Source organism: Vespula vulgaris, chromosome 4 (genome assembly GCF_905475345.1).
Source record: "Vespula vulgaris chromosome 4, iyVesVulg1.1, whole genome shotgun sequence".
Lineage (NCBI taxonomy): Eukaryota > Metazoa > Arthropoda > Insecta > Hymenoptera > Vespidae > Vespula > Vespula vulgaris.
This window is the reverse complement of record NC_066589.1, coordinates 3,326,410-3,344,161: the sequence shown is the minus strand read 5'-3', so window position 1 is coordinate 3,344,161 and position 17,752 is coordinate 3,326,410. Positions and strand designations below refer to the sequence as shown.

Here is a 17,752-nt window from a genome sequence, read left to right as displayed (position 1 = left end):
ATACAGACAGTCTTACCAATGAAATGATTATAAAAGCATATAAAGCCGAAAAAGCTAGTCATTATTGAATGCGTCTTCAGTGAATGATTTTCGCTAGTAATCAATCGAAATAACAGAAGAGAGAAAAATTATTGGATGAAACCATTTTAATAATTTCTACTTGGTTTGTCAGATAAACAAAATAAAAATATCCGAGTAAAGTGTTTATGTATTGTTGAAGTGTAATTAAAATATCTTAAAAGAAATTTGATAAAGAAAGTTTCATAACATGGAAGCAGTCCCAATTGCATCGTCTTTTTTATCAATTTTGGGATTTTATCCCTTGGTGACAGTAATCGTCGTTCTAACTATAATTTACCACTATATGGAAACATCACGACTTGTTAAATATGGAAAAAAACTTCCAGGTAATATTTTATTTTTTATAATATATACATGGAAATAATAAGCAAAAAAAATCTTACGTAGAACACGGTAATCTATTTATAGATGTTATAATAAAAATTTCAATGGAAATGGTTACATATTTGAGCATAATGTAACTAATGTCTCAGATTTAATTCTAGCGAATAAAATGTACATAATCGGAGTACACTAAGATCATATGTGAAAGTTTTATAACTTAGAAATGAAGCATCCTCGGATTTATATTGATAAAACCTACTTATCCTCTTTATATATGAGAAATCCATTTCTAAAATCTTCTCATGTATTTTAATTATATCCTGTATATATGTATTATATCTTGTATAATATATTTTATATGATATATTTCCTTAGGACCTCCAACTGTTCCGTTTTTTGGAAACGCATTGCTAGTAAGAAATATTCAGCCAAAAGATGTCCTACCAACTTTGTTAAAGATGGATATTTACGGACCCACTGTTCGTGCTTTCTTAGGATCGAAGTTATTCGTATTTCTCACGGATCCGCGTGATGTCGAAATCATTCTCAGCAGTCATGTTCACGTAACCAAATCTCCGGAATACAGGTTGGAATACCAAATACAAATCCAAATTAAATATATTATACATATGTTAAATTGCTGGCGTGTTTATCGTTGGTACATTTTTATAACTCTATTATAATCTCAGTAAATATATAGAAAATTCATTTCATTATCGTGAGAAACATTTCCTGCTATGAAAAAGAAAGAATCGATAATTCCATTGTAATCAAGTTTTATAAAACAAAGGGTATTCTTTTCAGATTTTTCAAGCCGTGGTTAGGTGATGGTTTATTAATTAGCAACGGTCAAAAATGGTACTCTCACAGGAAAATTATAGCACCCGCATTTCATATTAGTGTATTAAAATCGTTTGTACCATTATTTTACGAGAATAGCTGGACTTTGGTAAAAAGATTACGAGATCAAGTTGGCAAAGAGTTTGATTGTCACGATTATTTGTCGGCAATAACGGTCGATATTTTAATGGAAACCGCTATGGGTGTTAGAGGAATTCAAAAGGAGAAGAACAGTTTCGATTACGCCATGGCTGTAATGAAGTACATATTCTTCTATTATTATGCACGGATATTTGATCACGTTATTCCTATTTTTATTTAATGAAGTAATATACCTTTGTTATTTGTATACTTATTCATAACTTCCTTTCCTTTTATACAGAATGTGCAATATTATCCATCTAAGGCAATACAAGTTGTTGTTAAGATTCGACACATACTTCAATTGGACGAAGTATGGGATCGAACAAAAAAAACTTTTGAACATAATTCACGGTCTGACAACACGATTGATAAAACAAAAAAAAGCAGAAGTTCTGAATTCACATCCAATGGTATCTACTGAGATATCTCAAACTGATAAAGAAAAAACGGAAAAAATTAATAAGAATAAAGATGATAAACCAGAAAAAAAGTATACGAAATTGCATTACGTTAAGGATGATCTCGACGAAATCGATGAAAATGATATAGGAGAAAAAAGACGTATGGCTTTCTTGGATCAGATGCTCGAGCTCGCGAGAACGGGTACTAATCTTACCGAAGAAGAAATTAAAGAAGAAGTCGACACCATAATGTTCGAGGTAAAATTGATTGAAAGAGAAAGAGCTCAGAAAATAAAGTCGTTTATCTTATTTTAGGGTCACGATACTACGGCAGCAGGTTCCAGCTTCGTTCTCTGTATCTTGGGAGCTCATCAAGATATTCAAGTAAGTAACTATCAAGTCATAAATAATCATGATACATATTTATACAAATATCCGATTGCAGTAAGTAACCACGTTCTTTGAAAGTCCTTGCTTTATTTTAATGTCTTTAAAAATGCTATTACGTCTGCTCGCTCTTCACTTTTCTTTATGCCACCGAATACCATTTTTGTGCCTGGTACAAATTTCTTCGGATTCTCCAAATAAATGTTCAAAGTATCTTCGTCCCATGTACAAGCTTTCTTTTTCATATGTTCCGTATACGAGAATCCAGGCTTGGCTATACAAACGATCAATATCTTTAAAAAAAATCTCGCGATGATTCTTTGATTAAGAATGAATCAGATAATTATACATTTCGTGAGGAATATACGTACTGGCACATGATCTGCCTACGACCCCAAAAAGATTAGGACCTATTTTATGTTTGCCATCTTTATCGAACGTATGACAGGTTGAACAGTATTTCATAAATAATGACTTTCCATTTTCGGCGTTGCCCATTTCAATAGCAATGAAATAATTACGAAAAATGTACAGGTTATTAGTGTATAAGAAAGTATGTTACAAATCAGCCATATCAAATGACTATCGCTTGTATTTCGATATCCATATATCGATTGCTAAGAAATTTGCGATATAATTTTTTCGTTTCATCTACTTTCTTTTGATCATAATCTTTTAATTTTCTTTCACGTGTATGAAAAAGGAAACATTTCTTTCAGGAGCAAGTTATGGAAGAATTAAATGAGATATTCAAAGGATCAGATCGACCATGCACATTTCAAGATACTATTGAAATGAAATATTTAGAAAGAGTTATTTTAGAAACCTTGCGACTTTTCCCACCGGTCCCAGCGATAGCGAGAGTTCTTAACGAAGACGTACAACTAGGTAATGTTTAATAATTATTACGTAAATATATCGTTTTATTTATCAATACAATGCTTATCCATAACATTTTTTTTCTACAGCCAGCAATAACAATATTTTACCTTCGGGATGTAGAATCATAATACCGCCTTATAAAATTCATCGCATGCCAGAATTTTATTCAAATCCGAACAAATTTAATCCAGATAACTTTTTACCAGAAAAAATGCAACAGAGGCATTATTATTCTTTCATACCTTTCAGCGCAGGTCCCAGGTAAGCTGTTAAAATTTATCGGAGTATCTTTCTAGCTTTTGTCTGAATCAGATTTTAAATAACTGTACAATTATTTTAAAGATCCTGCGTGGGACGTAAGTACGCATTATTAAAGCTAAAAGTACTTATATCAACAATTCTAAGAAACTATAGGATTCTAGCCGATGTGTCTGAAGAAGATTTTCAACTGCAGGTTGATATTATTTTGAAGAGAACTGATGGTTTCAAAATAAAAATCGAGCCACGCCAAAAAGTTGTTCAATAAAGTTGTACTTAAACTACGATCGATATCGCTCGTATTATAAATTATTATTTTTCAGTAAAATAATTTTCAAAGGATGTACTCGAGTTAATATTCTTAATTTAGACTTAGAGTAAGAATAGCTTAAAAAATATAAGATCAACGCAGACAACAATTGTAACATTACATCAAAGCAAATAAAAATGATAATTACTACGTTCTCCTCATCTTTGGTGTATTCGGAAAAGTAGTTGAAAAAATAAGAAGTAGTCGACAAAATTAGAAAATTAAATCTATTTCATTCGTGATCTTAACGTATAAATATAACCATGTTATTGTTCATACAAATATGCTTCGTCTACAATGTAAAAGCATTTCGTTTTCATGAAAGTGTAATAAGATTTGCATTCACTGTGCAATCAGGAGAAATGCAAGATAAGAAATAAGCTAGGAATAAGATAAACGTTCTATCACGAAGTATGTATAAATGAACGATTGATTCGAATCGTCATATAAAATTATTGGTATAATATATAATTGATGTAATATAATCGATAGAGAGTATAATTATTTCTTGTTTCTAGAGAACGTTGACACATTTATCATTATCGTGTTCACTGCCTTCAGTTTCTGTACACTTATAGTATTGAATATTTATACTAATTACTTTCTCCATCTCTCTCCATTTGAGTTATTTAAGGGAGGATGATACAATTTTGTTTCGTCGCTCCTTCCTCCATTTTAAAAGATCTACGAAAATAAACTGCAAAGCCCATGGAATGACGAAAATGGAATTCATTCCTAACATAGCGTATTGACAAACTCGGTAGCTGTCGGTCCAATCCTTAACAAACCCTGTAATTTATTGTAAAATGTAAATATTATACATTTTGATCTAATCATTACAAAGATGTACCAATAACTAAAAAATGACCAAAAGAATTGTGAGAACAACGTACCGATAAAGGGACCTACAAAAATCGAGACGATACCGTTGACAACCGCAAAAATACCATAAGCAGATGCAAATTTGTCGATGCTAATATCCTCTATGATAACTAACGGTTGAGGAACTAGAAGCCAAGAACGAACCATTCCAATCGCTGCGTTCATTACTAATGCGCCCATCAAGGTATTTTCGAAAATTAAAAATCCTTTAAGAAATAAGTCGTTAATAAATTCTATGGAAATTCTTTTCTTGATATAGTTTATGAACATTTATAAACTAGTACGTTATTAAATTATAGTTTAGAATTTTACCTGCTTTAGCGAACGACATTGCAATCATGGCAAAGAAAAACAAGTATCGGGCTTTGACATTGACGAAAACGGTGAAAATAGCAAGTAAAATTCTTGAAATCAATTCGGCTGTAGCACCAACCATAACAGCCAAAGCAGCATCGCTTGTATCATATCCATAATTGGTCAACATTAATGGCAGTAGTGAACTAAACGTAAAATCGCTCGTAAAAACGAAACTGATGCCGAAACATAGGTTCAAAAACGAGCGATCTTTTATCAGAGACATCTCCAAAAGTTCGGATAACATATTAGACATTGTTCTATAGAAAAGATAAGAAAATAAATAACAGAATAAGAATGACATAAAGTGAGATTGAAAAATAGTGAAAGCGTAAGGCTTACAATCCCTGAACTTCTTCGTGTTGGTCTCCTTTCTTTTGATCGGCCACCTTGGTGATTTTATCCAAACGATTGTGTCTGATATCTGTAAAAGCCCCGACACCACTCGCCAAGTTTGTCAAGCTCGATGCCGAGAGGGCAGAGAATTTTCTAGTCAAAGCTTCCCGTGCCGACAAGGACGACGATCTCAAACGAGGACTTTCAAGCTCGGAAATCGATGCGACTTTCTTTGCATGAGTCTAAAATTAATTTCACAAACAGGTCGAACTTGGTCAATTCATTTTAACCTGATCGAAAGGAAAAGGAAGAAGAGAAAACATAAAAACCTTGTAAGAATCGATTAGCAGAGGAACCTCGTTGGAACTCTCATCCTTTAAACTACGTAAACTACATCTCCTGGTCGATGCAGACTCTTGATAGACATGAATGGTCGAACGTCGCTTCGATATAGCGAGTTCTTTCGATTTTCTCTCGTCAGCCTCGCGAATTCTCTCTGCACGAACCTCTGCCGGATCTCTGGCATGCCACTCGACCGGATGCATCATCGTCATACCGGCGATGCAATTCAAACTGAAAGCACCTGTCAACGCCGCGGTTCCTTCGACGCATAAAGAAATTCACAATTATTGAAAAAGAGACAGAGAAGTAAAATCGTTTTATTCGATAAAACCAATTTTGAATCTTACCATCGTCGATACGATTTATCGATAATTTTAGTTATTATTTTTTTACGAGTAAAAAATAATTAAATTTAATTAAACGTTAAAGAATTTAATAATCTTTTACTTGTTTATATAAGAAACTTTTCTCACGATAAATATCTAATAATGTTTTATTTCTGCGTAATAAATCGGTGAATATATAATATATGTGTAATAATATATTTTCTTCATATGTATTTACGTTAAATAAATTACCTCGAAAACCGTACATTGACATCATTTTTTCAATACAAATGGGATAAGCGATGCCACCCATACCGGTGATCGTTTGAGCCAGGCTCATTACCTGAGACATAAAATTATTTCGATGTAATCTTTTGCTGTAGAATTCTCCCTCTCTCTTTCTCTCTCTTAAAAAAGAATAACGAAAATATATCGTTAATATCGATGTTTCGAATGTCTCGTTTTCACTCACTCGGGTACGTTTCTTCACGAAATAAGCGTTGAAATTCGTGTTACATATCGTAATAAGAAGACCTATTCCAATCCCTTGAAGAAAGAATATGAATGCCATTTCGTAGACATTATTAACGAATGCCAATGCGACGTTTGGTATGGAGAAGAACATTGCACCCGCGATTCCAACTGGTCTCATCGAATATTTCTTCAATAATGCATTCGTTAGTAAACCTGTAAATATAAATCAAAGCTAAAATTTCGTTCATTCAATTGTCATGATCTTAATTATATTCTTAAAGATACAACGAATGGATTAACAATTTCTAAACTTTGTTTAATTCCTTGCAAAGAGAAGAAATATATAAAAAAATTTTCTTATTAGACTATCTATATACAAGATCGGAAAAGTTTTTGTAGAAGCAAAACACACAAGCTACTGTTCAGTTCATCATCTTCTCTTATCGCTACTGTTTTGCTTTTTTAGTACAATCTACATTAATTCTTGTGCAAATTGACGGCGTATGCGAACATACTAGCTTTTTCGATTATCCGATATCATCTTATCTTTTCGATTTGTAACTTTCTCGTTATTCTATAAATAATTTTATTTTCATAAAATTTCTTATACATGCATATACGTAATACAATAATCAAAACGACTATATTCGTTGTACAATATACAAGATATATACAAGCGATACATCACGAAGTTATTTCAAGCAATCATAAGAACTCAAATCTTCCCGAGAAAATTTTTTACTGGATCATATATATAAAACAACACAGAAACGTAGACAGAATCGATTAAGGCTTCTTAACAATAGTAGAATTCATACGATATGTAGATCAAGGATCAAGTTTACTACAGTTTACACTTCGCTAATGATATGCATATATATGTATTACGAATGAGAACTCGACACACATGTCTAACGACACGTTACAACACTGTTCTGTTTGTACGCAAATATACTTCGTGTCTCGACGTCTCGCACTTACTATTCCTCGTCTTGGCGCCTAATGAAAATCGCAATACAACAGTGCTTAACATAAGAACGGGTCCATATATAAAATTGCAAAGTCATAAAGTTGCAGTTTCATCTTTCTCAAGGACGGCGACAATTCTTTTCATAAATTATTGAAATTCAAATATGAAAAATAAAAATCTACGATTATTCTCAAAAGAAACAGAAGAAATCGTATTTTATTGTTTTCGGTATGTTTTCACTGATTTCTCTTTCAAATATCGAGATGCTCAAACTTCTCCATAAAACCCAAACGTATCTTTATGTTATTGCGAACTTCATGTCGTAATACTTGCATTAAAAAAGTACTTGCAATTATCAGATTCCAACTTACTAGAGATGGAGAAAGTGATCATGAAGACGGAATTAAAGAGCGTCATGGCAGTTCCAGTCTGACCAGTAGTCACGAGAAAATCACCGAAAATTATGGCGAAAGACGAAGCCGGTCCGAGTGTCGTCACCTGAAAAAATAATTGATATTATTTGTTAGATGCCTATAATTAAAAGAATCCAAAAATTGATTCCATGGACGTTAATCGCGAAATAATAATGGACCTTGCAAAAAATTTAATATAATTGCAAAATAGAAATCACGAATCATACGAAACATCATTCGGAAACGAATGATTCATTTTGGCTCGTTGTCGCGCCTCTCGTATTATACGTTTGACATTATATAATATTTTGTATCTTTGAATATTTAAGGTAATTTTTGAGGTAATTTAATATATTATGTAATTGCTCTAGAAAATAAATCACCGGCAACATTGTACTTCACTGTACAAGTAATGCACAAGTTGGATAAAAGTACGTAGACCTGTAATTGCATAAAATACAGGAATTTAAGACACTCCAAAATTCTTTCATTTACAAATGGATTGAATTTAAAATCCAATTTAAATCGCTCTCTAAGCAGTCGTTATTCACATACAAGAACGATGATCATCGCCAAAGCCACCATCCACCCCCAACCACCGTCCGGTGCCAGATCCTCCAATGTAATATCATCGTCCACCTCACAAATAACTTGATCAATTTCCGTCAGATTTCGATCTTTTTTTTCTCTCTCTTCGACGTTATTAGTCGTTAAAGTCGTCATTTCTGTTGTTCTACCGTTCCTCTTTGCTGTTGTCAGCAATTTGTCATTTCACTCTTACGAATTACGAAATATGAGCACAATGGCTCGATAAACTTATTGACACTTGCTTTTATTATCTTTAATTGTTTCTTCGCAAAAGTTATAATATTTAACGTGATTATTCGAACATTCGATTTCAAATTCAAAATTATTTGTGTCTCTTCTTTTCTATATCTCTTTCTCTATCTTTTTTCTTTTAACGTCCAGTATCGTGTAATATAGTTGCGGTCGTTTCACAGGAAGAGTTTTACGATAATGAGAAAGACAGATTTCTGAGACAGACTTCAACGACTAAACGAGACAAGTAACAAACGATTCAAAAAATTCCGTTATCTGTGTATTCGACGTCACCGTAGTAAATACCCATCATTATCCAAGTCAAGTTTTGAAACGTCGGCGATAACGTTGTCGCAGCTTAAATTGCAGCTTTTTTGTCTATCACAACTGCAATGTCATTTTGATTTTTGACAAAGTTATAGCAACAAAAGTAAGACAACAGTTTTGAAAACGATGTCACAGTCATTTAGCTGCACAAGTATTTTTCTGTAAAAATGTTGTCACAACCGCATTATGGCAATGACAGAATAAAATAAAAAGATAAACACTAAACTAAAAAATGGATAATGTTTCTTATATGTATAATCAATATTCTATGACAAGTAGATTTTAATCTTTAAATTACGTGAAAAAAATAGAAAAAGAATCAAAAAAATATTTTACTTCAATTGATATTGGACCACTAATAACCCGAAAGTTTCTTCTCACTAAACTTAGACCAAATTAAAAGATTAATTCAATTAATCGGTACAAATTATTGCAATTTATAACACACATATAAGTATACTAAAATGGAGACAGATTCCTATGAGAACGCAGTGATTATAGAACTATACACATCACTGATACATGCTAAATTTAACATAAAACTGATAATTACATATAAATTACAGCTAGATTATAGCTACTTTCTTAAAAAATGTACTACTTTTTTTGCATTTGATACTTTGTTGATCTGAGGCTGTTGATTTTTCTGATCACTAACATAGTGACTTTGTGGCTATTAATACAGCCAAAATATATGTGATCCATTTGGACTTTTTTGTTAGTTTTTACAGCGCTTTTACAGTTAAAAATCCAAGAAAATAGCACTTGTATGTAAATCGCAGTAATTAAAACTGACAGAGTGTTATAGAAGCTACATTTTTGTGTCGTAACTAATATAGGCAGATTATGTTACTTAGTTATTATGAAATATTGCTTATGATCATCTAGACTTATGAGAAGGAACGGAGAAAGACAGAAAGCTTTAAACGGCGCCTTACCATTTTTTCTGCTGAATAAATTGTTTGCCTTGTTCTTTTTTTTCGAAGTAAAATAGTTTTTTTGTTTAATGAAGATACGATTTAAATACCAGCATAGTTCATCCTTTGCTTCTGAAACTTTGTTAGATAAGAAATTCTTCTTCATAGAAAGTAATATAAATGAAACGACTGAAAATATTATCAGGGTAATATATTTTTCAATAATTATTTAAAGAAACGTATTTGCAGAGACATATCTAACGTAAATATGGTCTAGAACAAACGCGGAAATTACGCCTTCTTTGAATACGTGTATCATTCCAATTCCACCTTTTCTTTTCTATTTCTCTATTAACGATTTTTATTCTGGAGAATACTAGAATATTATTTTTTTCGACTTTTCCCTCCCCTTCCTAATATTGGCGCTCAGAACATGTACTCTATTTGACTTACCCTAAATATATCTTCGTGTATTTGATCAATTGTAAACTAAGAATTAAAAGATTTTTAATTTGTAAATTTTATCAGCTATAATCACTGTGCGATGTAAGAAAATTATTAGACCAAAAAAATTTATCAGACTAATAAGATAGAAATCGAATATATATAGTTGCGTTTTGATTCAATGGCTCCTCTTCGTTAATTTCTAAGTCTCGGTCTGAGAAAACAACACGTGACAAAACATGAAAATTATAGTAAAACATACGTGTTCTAACAATAATTCTTGCGCAAGAAGAACACATAGCAAAAGTTTCCAAGAAATATATGTCTTCAACTTCTTCAATAATTATGAGAACATGCACTACATAACTGTCATCATAAGTTTAGTATAGATATATAAAAATTAATTAAGTTACTTTTTACTGAGACGACCGCCGTATCGTTGCGCCTGACGAATGTCTGTATCTTCATACTTCCATGTCTGCATTGCTCATTTACGAAACAAAATCATAAAAGCAAGTGAAATTCTTGAAATAAAAGATGATCTATTATAAGAAACTGATCTTAAATGTATTGAAGAATATCTTATTTGCTTAAAATTAGTTTCGAATACAATTGACAATCTGCAAGGAGAAAATACTATCTTTATGGATATCTTCTTCCATGTTTAGTCTGTCTTCGACGTAAACTTAAAATTCAAATAAAAAAGATCAGTTATTGTCAATCACTTATTAATGCATTATTTAAAAGTGTTAACGTATTGATCATAAATGATTTTATATTTATTTTAACATCAATGGAAAAAAATAAAGTGATCGTTTCGCTGCAGTTGCATCGGTATAATAATTGCATATCTTCAGGTGCAGCTTCAATATAGTTATATTCGAAGTATGAATAATATATAAAAAATATATCTTGCACTGATTCGATATTATTTTAACAGAAATTTATATATTTTTAAAAACTGCATTATTAATTACATTGTATTTAACCTTTTGTTTATTAAAGTCATCCAACATTGAACACTCACTGTACACTAAAGTTATATTATAGTCATCAAAATTCTGCTGGAATAAAAACTTAAAATTTGTGTCTATTCATAATGTATTTTATTTTAATTTCATATATCTTAAATAAGGAACTAGTAATTTGCATAATATTAAAGTATCAGATTAACATTAACATTAATGGTACAATACATATAGATTAATACATTTAAATAGTATAATACATTTGTGATTCAACTTCATTTTACGTTGTAACGAAAAAATTAATAAGAAAAAAAAATTACAGCTCTATTTTCGCAAGCTATTAATGAGTAGATTAATGAATAAATAATAAATTATAAATGAAATTGTAAAGCGTGCCTTGATGCATTGATTTATACTAATAATTAAAAATTGACGTTAATGACAAATAGGTAAGATATCGATAAAAGTAACGAAGACAGATATTTTATTTGCTGTAAAACCATATAAATGGATCTTGCGGTTGATTCATATTCTCTTAGAGATTATTGGCTGTGATACAACATAGTATATTACCACTGTCAATCCGATGCTACGGAATAATATCGTCTTTCCTATTATACTCTGTAATATTAATACGGTCGTATCATCATCGATAAATAGGTGTTTCCAGATATTCCCAATAAATCAAATATTAAAACACATTACGTTTCGTAATGCAACTCAACTATATTAAAGAAAATGATCAAGCTATTTCCATTTATATTAATATCATTATATAATCCATTAATATCCAATTATATACCAAACAAGAAATTGTTCAAAATGTCAAAAGGCATCTTATCGATGAAATAATCATAGATATATACATATATACTTAAACATAGATATATACATACATACATGTAGACAGCACAAAAGAGCGACAGAGATTATTTAAATTTTTATGTTAATAAATTCAACAGAATTCGTACTCGTAACCTTCTTCGACGTATATGTATTATACATATCTCTATTTGATTTCAACGTTACATATGTACATGCACATTCCTGACGAACATCTTAATACTCTTGTTCGACTGTAGGTATAATTGTATATACGAGTATATTTTATTCCGTCCAGGTCTTATACGCAACCTCATAAAACCACCTTTCCCTTGTTAGTGCCGGTAGGTGTAGCAAACGAGTTTTTCGGCCGCATTTATCGAATTATTTTATTCGACTTCCCATTCGGAAGTCTTTGCGTGGCAGGATTGTAACATTTCATTACGTATATACATATACGAATAAATTTCACCTTCAACATATGTTAATTACATAAAATAAAGTGAAATGATAATCAAAAAAGAAATCATACGAATAAACGAGAAATCAAATATAAGAAAAATTCACACTAGAACTATTAACATATTTTTACTATATTCGTCAATTTGGATAAAACAATTTATTCTTTATTATTTTTAATTTATTTAATTTTACAGTAATAAAAATAGCTTTTAACTTATATCTTTATCTTGATTATGACTTTAGTGATTATAAAATAAGAAATCTGAAATCTATCATTTTTACGGATTTGATAGTTTTAATTTTAACAGCATCATTATGTCAATCAGTTGAACCTATTCGGCAGGCGAACTTCTGCACAGGAAATTTAAATTTATGCTAACAATCGCACGATATGAAATTATGCGAAAGACAAACGCGAGTCGAATACGAATATACAGGACGAAAGAAAAATGAAAGAAATAGTAGAGAAGCGAGATAGCCAGTGATTAGAAACGCCCGCTGGTTCGCTGTTCGTTCTTTTCATTATCGTGATCCTTCCGCTGTTTGTGCGTCGTGCGTCGTGTGTAAAACGTAGCGGAAAGAAGGTCGACCAGTAGTGGACGACACACTAGAAATAGTCGGACATACGATAAATGTTATCAAGTCTCGCTGTCGGCCGTAGAGAGAGCAGATGAAGTTATTTTACTCACAGGATAACTCGTGATCCTTATAGCGAAGCAAGAATCAACGTTCTCGTGTATAATATATATATAATGCAAATATTTGTCGTTCAAAAGACAAGTGCATCGGTGTATCTTCATGGATATCTACGTACGTAAAATGAAAAATATTTTAATCGTTGAATCGATACTGCTAATTACAAGATAACAACCATTCGTACCGATAACAAGAAGTGAATTTGTAATAACAGTTGGGATTCGTAATAACAGTGGATGGAAACGATTGCGTATTATATATAATTTATTGTAGTTTGAATGAATTTTATAAGATATTCTTCATTGTCAGAAAATATAATCTTCCTGAATAATCTGATTTCTCGATAATGATAGAAAATAATCTCAATTTATCGATTAAATAAAGAAAAGTATAGTGATTATCGAAGATACCTTCTTCACGAATGATAAATGGCTTGATGAATCATGTCGTTTCAAAAGATTTCTTAAGATGGAGCATCTACAGTCTGTTGGATTGGTTACGTATAAACGAATGTTTTAACGAATTATCTTTTCCTTTGAGTGGTATATGCTAAAACAGAGATAAAAACGATAAGTGAAGCAAAGCAACGAACAAATAAATGGACGAATGGACGGACGATGATTTACGCGGTAGGTGCTAATCGGATATTAACAAAGAAAGTATCGATAAAAGAAGTGAGAGAAAATCGATAGATTAAGTATATCGAGCAATCAACGATTGTTAAATAAAGTGATAGTTATCATCAGTAGTGACTGTTTCGCTCGTTTATGTGATCAAAAGCAGAAACCTTCTACCACACTGAATCTTCAATCGTAACACGTGCCAAGTTAATTTCAGTCCAATTCGTAATCACGATCGAACGTGCGCATTTCAGAAATCCTCTCTCGCTGAAAATGAAGAACTCGCATGAGGATACAAAGAAAAAGGCACCGGATGGTGGTTGGGGCTGGTTCGTTTGCCTAGGTAGTAGTTTAATCTCGGTAAGTTCGAATTTTTTTTATATCAGATCAAAATCATCTAATTTTCTTCGGTTTCTCATACACACTCATGCGTATGTACATGCGTCTAATTAACAAAGAAATATGAATATATTCATGAACATGTCATGAATATATTCTTTGTTATCTAAGAAATATGAATATATTCATATTTCTTTGTTAATTAATACAAAATTATAGTATATATATTAATTTAATAATATACGGTTAGCTCTCCTTGAGATCATTGGATCCATCTTTTGGTCTTCTCTTCCAAGATCTTTTAGAAGATCTCCATATTGAATCTACTGGAACGTCAATGATAATGAGCATACTTGACGCTATCGTCAATTTTTCAGGTAACCATTCGGTTTTCATTCATTGTTTTATATTGTTTCGTAATATCTAATTATTTTGCGTTGGATGTTTTTATATTGACATAAAAAGTTGAAAGACCTATTTCAATCATCGATTCGTACAAATGAAACGATTTCTCCCTCTTTTTCGTAGGTCTCTTTGTTGGACCATTGTTGAAGAAATATTCTTACAGAAAAGTCGCATTCTTTGGTTCACTACTGAGTTGCACAGGTCTTATGTTGACTTCCAGGGCGGACAGCATGTTTTATTTGATATGTACTTATAGTATTTTAGGAGGTAAATAATTATGCTTTCGCATACATTAAATAACGATTACAACTATTTATTATACAATGTTAATAATTTGAAAAGTGATTTAAGTCACATATTCGTTGACTTTCTCAAATAGAAACAATGAATTTCAAAAAAATTACAATTTTTCTATGATCTTCGATATATGTATGACAATATATATCATAGTAGCAATTTATCGCGTTACGACAGGCTTTGGTACAGGAATCGCGATCGCATCCGCCTTTGTAGCCTTGAACACTTTCTTCGACAAGAAACGCGGACAAGCGGTGGGCTTCTCAATGGCTGGAACAACCTTGGCAATGATGTTGGTACCGCAAGTCCGTAAAATGATTCATGTAACGATCACTAATCCACACAGATATATAATTACTCGATAAAATATGTATCTTTTTTATTACAGCTCGTTCACGTACTTCTAAGATCCTACGGATTTCGTGGAACAATGTTAATTATAAGTGCATGGGCACTTCATTCGGTAGTCGGTGCCTGTCTTTTGAAGTCTTTGGAAACTCGAAAAGAAGTCTCAAAACCTAAAGTAATGTACAAATTTTATCTTGAAATCCATCGATCGTTATGACGTGAAAATATTTATCTCAAAAAAACATGTTATCCATTTCGAAATAACATGTCAAAAAAGGTTACTGTACGACTGATACTTGTGAAAATATAATGACGTTTGTTTATCAAACGATTTATATAGAAAATCACAGAGCCAAAGGAGAAGGATGCTTTGCTGCAAAAATATTCAATGTCTCTACGTAAAGTGACGAATGATACGAGTCATGAAACGGACGGTAGAAAAAGAAGCGAAACGAAGAACGATTCAAAAATCATCGAGGTCGAGGACGATGAGAATGATAAAAAAACAACGTGCTTTGGCAAATTAAAGAAAACTTTCGACTTGGATCTTCTCAAAGATACGGTCTATCTGAACGTAATTATAGGTACTAGCCTCTATTACGTGGCAGAATCAAATTTCAAGTTGATGACTCCATTTTTCCTCTCGAGCATCGGTTAGTATCGCCTAGCAAAAGAATTCATGAGCGGTATCGTAGCAAGGGACGTTGGTGGTCCGTCGATCGATCGATCTAACGCTCTTCAAAGATTCATTTAAATCTTGAAAAAGTCGACGCAGCTCGAGTTTTATTTTTATAAAAAAAAAAAAAACGAAAGTAAAAAAAATTGATTGAAGCTTTTATTTTTGATTATATTGTTGAAAACTTTGCGAACTTGTAAAGGATCAAATCGACCATCTAATGAAACCTAAGCCTCGCTACGGCACTACTTAGAATTTAGCTAGACTCCTCGAGATACTTGACGATCGATAGGAATGACCAAGGCGGAAGTCGCTTTTTGTTTATCCCTCACTGCTTTTACGGACATCCTCGCACGTCTGACGTTACCAACGATCTTCGATAAGTTTGGCTTGAAGAAGAGATCGATATTTTGGATTTGTTCGGTCATGGTTGGTTTTGGACGTTCCGGTAAGCTTTTTCATTAATATCAATAGTCTTAATATCATAACAGACTCATTCAAAATATTACTAATTATCTCTTCTACATCCATCTTTTTTCAGTATTGGCCGAGCGAACAAAAGGAACGACCTTGATAGTGATATTCATAATAATAGGATTTTTGCGTGGAGCTACTTTGGTCAATTTAAACCTCAGTATCTCCGAATGTTGCTCTCTAAAGAAACTCCCAAGTGCTTTTGGAATATTTATGGTTTCGAAGGGTATATTCGTTGTTGCTATGAGTCCACTTATTGGTAAGTAACTGCAAGTTATTCTGAACAATTTTCGTCATTATTCGTACGAATGTTCGTGTGAGTCATAGGAAGGATAATCAATATTAGAAGAAAACGTTTTTATGTTAATGCAGGATATATACGAGACTACACACAGAGCTACAGAATATGCATTCACGTAATGACGAGCCTGATCATTCTGACTTTTGTCTCGTGGACTGTTGAGTTCTCATATTTCGGCCTACGTAAAAGGAAACGCGACTTGATTGAAGAAACACATAAGAGTACAATAGAATAACGAGTTGTTATTTTTTTTAACGAGAGCGAAGTATTTATATGAGCGCTCATTCAGATTTAAAAGATCCATCTTGGATGATAGAATGATCGATCTTGTATAGTAATTCAAGTATTAATCCAATTTGCGATATATAATACTTTTATTTATACGCTATTGACTAGTAGTTTTACATTTTATGACTCCATATATATTAAATGATAGAAATGCACTTAAACACGATCATGGATTTTAATTATTTCTTTCCCACTCCTCAACGCTCCTTCAAGTTCATTCATATTTTTTTGTATTAAAATGGAAGCGATAGTATCAATTAGGAGACATTTAATCACTATGTAGATTATTTTATTATTTGTCTTTCCGGTATCACTATTGACGAGATTAGGCGTATGTAAATTAAACCGAGAATAGCGTTAGATCATTCCATCACCATTCTCTCAACGCTATAATGGTGCACAATTACGGATTCTAAGAATTTATACGTATTATGTCTTATCGTTAATTTAACATTACATCAGAGATCTATTATCATTCTTATGATCTCTTTTATCATTGCGGGAATACCACATACAATAGGTGATCTCTTTATATCGATTCTAACGAATGATGGAAAATATTTACTTTTTAACTTATATTACAAATAATAAAAATTGCGCGCGATCATTGACATTTCTTTAATATTTTATTACTTTTTCCCTGCACATGTCAGTTATACATTTCAAATGCTATCGATCATTCACCACCAAGCCAATTCATATGCAATTGATTAGGTTCATCCTACTAGATTTTCGACAATATCTTCTCTTTAATATTTTTTAATAAGAGAAATAATTCATTTTCCATTCGAATTTATTACGATATAAGATGAATATATCTTGCAC

At 31.9% G+C, this 17,752-nt stretch overlaps 4 protein-coding genes across 6 annotated transcripts; 2 read left to right on the top strand and 2 right to left on the bottom strand.

Moving 5' to 3' along the window:
• The first annotated feature begins 76 nt into the window (after window positions 1-76).
• On the top strand, window positions 77-3,777 carry LOC127063600 (cytochrome P450 4g15-like). Its single transcript, XM_050993596.1, has 8 exons — window positions 77-407; window positions 781-991; window positions 1,210-1,506; window positions 1,628-2,048; window positions 2,106-2,174; window positions 2,897-3,065; window positions 3,146-3,320; window positions 3,402-3,777. Exons 1-8 carry the CDS (start codon window positions 269-271, stop codon window positions 3,583-3,585), a joined length of 1,665 nt encoding a protein of 554 aa, XP_050849553.1. The 5' UTR covers window positions 77-268; the 3' UTR covers window positions 3,586-3,777.
• On the bottom strand, window positions 2,169-2,739 carry LOC127063602 (cytochrome c-1-like). Its single transcript, XM_050993601.1, has 2 exons — window positions 2,549-2,739; window positions 2,169-2,451 (listed from the first exon to the last, which is right to left on the bottom strand). Exons 1-2 carry the CDS (start codon window positions 2,673-2,675, stop codon window positions 2,267-2,269), a joined length of 312 nt encoding a protein of 103 aa, XP_050849558.1. The 5' UTR covers window positions 2,676-2,739; the 3' UTR covers window positions 2,169-2,266.
• A 157-nt stretch (window positions 3,778-3,934) lies between the features above and the next one.
• Window positions 3,935-8,791, bottom strand: LOC127063599 (monocarboxylate transporter 9). Of its 2 annotated transcripts, none has more exons than XM_050993594.1 (9): window positions 8,280-8,791; window positions 7,683-7,809; window positions 6,340-6,554; window positions 6,120-6,210; window positions 5,529-5,800; window positions 5,206-5,441; window positions 4,822-5,123; window positions 4,521-4,715; window positions 3,935-4,416 (listed from the first exon to the last, which is right to left on the bottom strand). In XM_050993594.1, exons 1-9 carry the CDS (start codon window positions 8,445-8,447, stop codon window positions 4,253-4,255), a joined length of 1,770 nt encoding a protein of 589 aa, XP_050849551.1. In that variant the 5' UTR covers window positions 8,448-8,791; the 3' UTR covers window positions 3,935-4,252. The 2 variants fall into 2 exon arrangements, with proteins under 2 accessions (XP_050849551.1, XP_050849552.1); XM_050993595.1 differs by lacking the exon at window positions 8,280-8,791 and adding an exon at window positions 8,108-8,217.
• Window positions 8,792-13,016: 4,225 nt separating this feature from the next.
• LOC127063412 (monocarboxylate transporter 14-like) lies at window positions 13,017-17,088 on the top strand. Of its 2 annotated transcripts, none has more exons than XM_050993178.1 (10): window positions 13,017-13,293; window positions 14,054-14,159; window positions 14,389-14,515; window positions 14,667-14,810; window positions 15,018-15,145; window positions 15,229-15,363; window positions 15,529-15,841; window positions 16,157-16,312; window positions 16,406-16,597; window positions 16,711-17,088. In XM_050993178.1, the coding sequence occupies exons 2-10, from the start codon at window positions 14,073-14,075 to the stop codon at window positions 16,872-16,874; spliced, it is 1,446 nt and encodes a 481-aa protein (XP_050849135.1). In that variant the 5' UTR covers window positions 13,017-13,293; window positions 14,054-14,072; the 3' UTR covers window positions 16,875-17,088. The 2 variants fall into 2 exon arrangements, with proteins under 2 accessions (XP_050849135.1, XP_050849133.1); XM_050993176.1 differs by having other exon boundaries at window positions 13,017-13,808.
• The last annotated feature ends 664 nt before the right edge of the window (window positions 17,089-17,752 follow it).

Coding starts and splice junctions, on each gene's coding strand:
- LOC127063599 (XM_050993594.1), bottom strand. CDS start 8,447: ATGACGACTTTAACGACTAATAACGTCGAAGAGAGAGAAAAAAAAGAT. Junction 7,810..8,279: donor TGGCGATGATCATCGTTCTT/GTATGTGAATAA, acceptor TTATTTTTTCAG/GTGACGACACTCGGACCGGC. Junction 5,124..5,205: donor CACGAAGAAGTTCAGGGATT/GTAAGCCTTACG, acceptor TCTTTTCTATAG/AACAATGTCTAATATGTTAT.
- LOC127063600 (XM_050993596.1), top strand. CDS start 269: ATGGAAGCAGTCCCAATTGCATCGTCTTTTTTATCAATTTTGGGATTT. Junction 992..1,209: donor ACCAAATCTCCGGAATACAG/GTTGGAATACCA, acceptor TATTCTTTTCAG/ATTTTTCAAGCCGTGGTTAG. Junction 3,066..3,145: donor TAACGAAGACGTACAACTAG/GTAATGTTTAAT, acceptor TTTTTTCTACAG/CCAGCAATAACAATATTTTA.
- LOC127063602 (XM_050993601.1), bottom strand. CDS start 2,675: ATGGGCAACGCCGAAAATGGAAAGTCATTATTTATGAAATACTGTTCA. Junction 2,452..2,548: donor CGTAGGCAGATCATGTGCCA/GTACGTATATTC, acceptor TCGTTTGTATAG/CCAAGCCTGGATTCTCGTAT.
- LOC127063412 (XM_050993178.1), top strand. CDS start 14,073: ATGAAGAACTCGCATGAGGATACAAAGAAAAAGGCACCGGATGGTGGT. Junction 14,516..14,666: donor CGCTATCGTCAATTTTTCAG/GTAACCATTCGG, acceptor TCTTTTTCGTAG/GTCTCTTTGTTGGACCATTG. Junction 16,313..16,405: donor GGTTGGTTTTGGACGTTCCG/GTAAGCTTTTTC, acceptor ATCTTTTTTCAG/TATTGGCCGAGCGAACAAAA.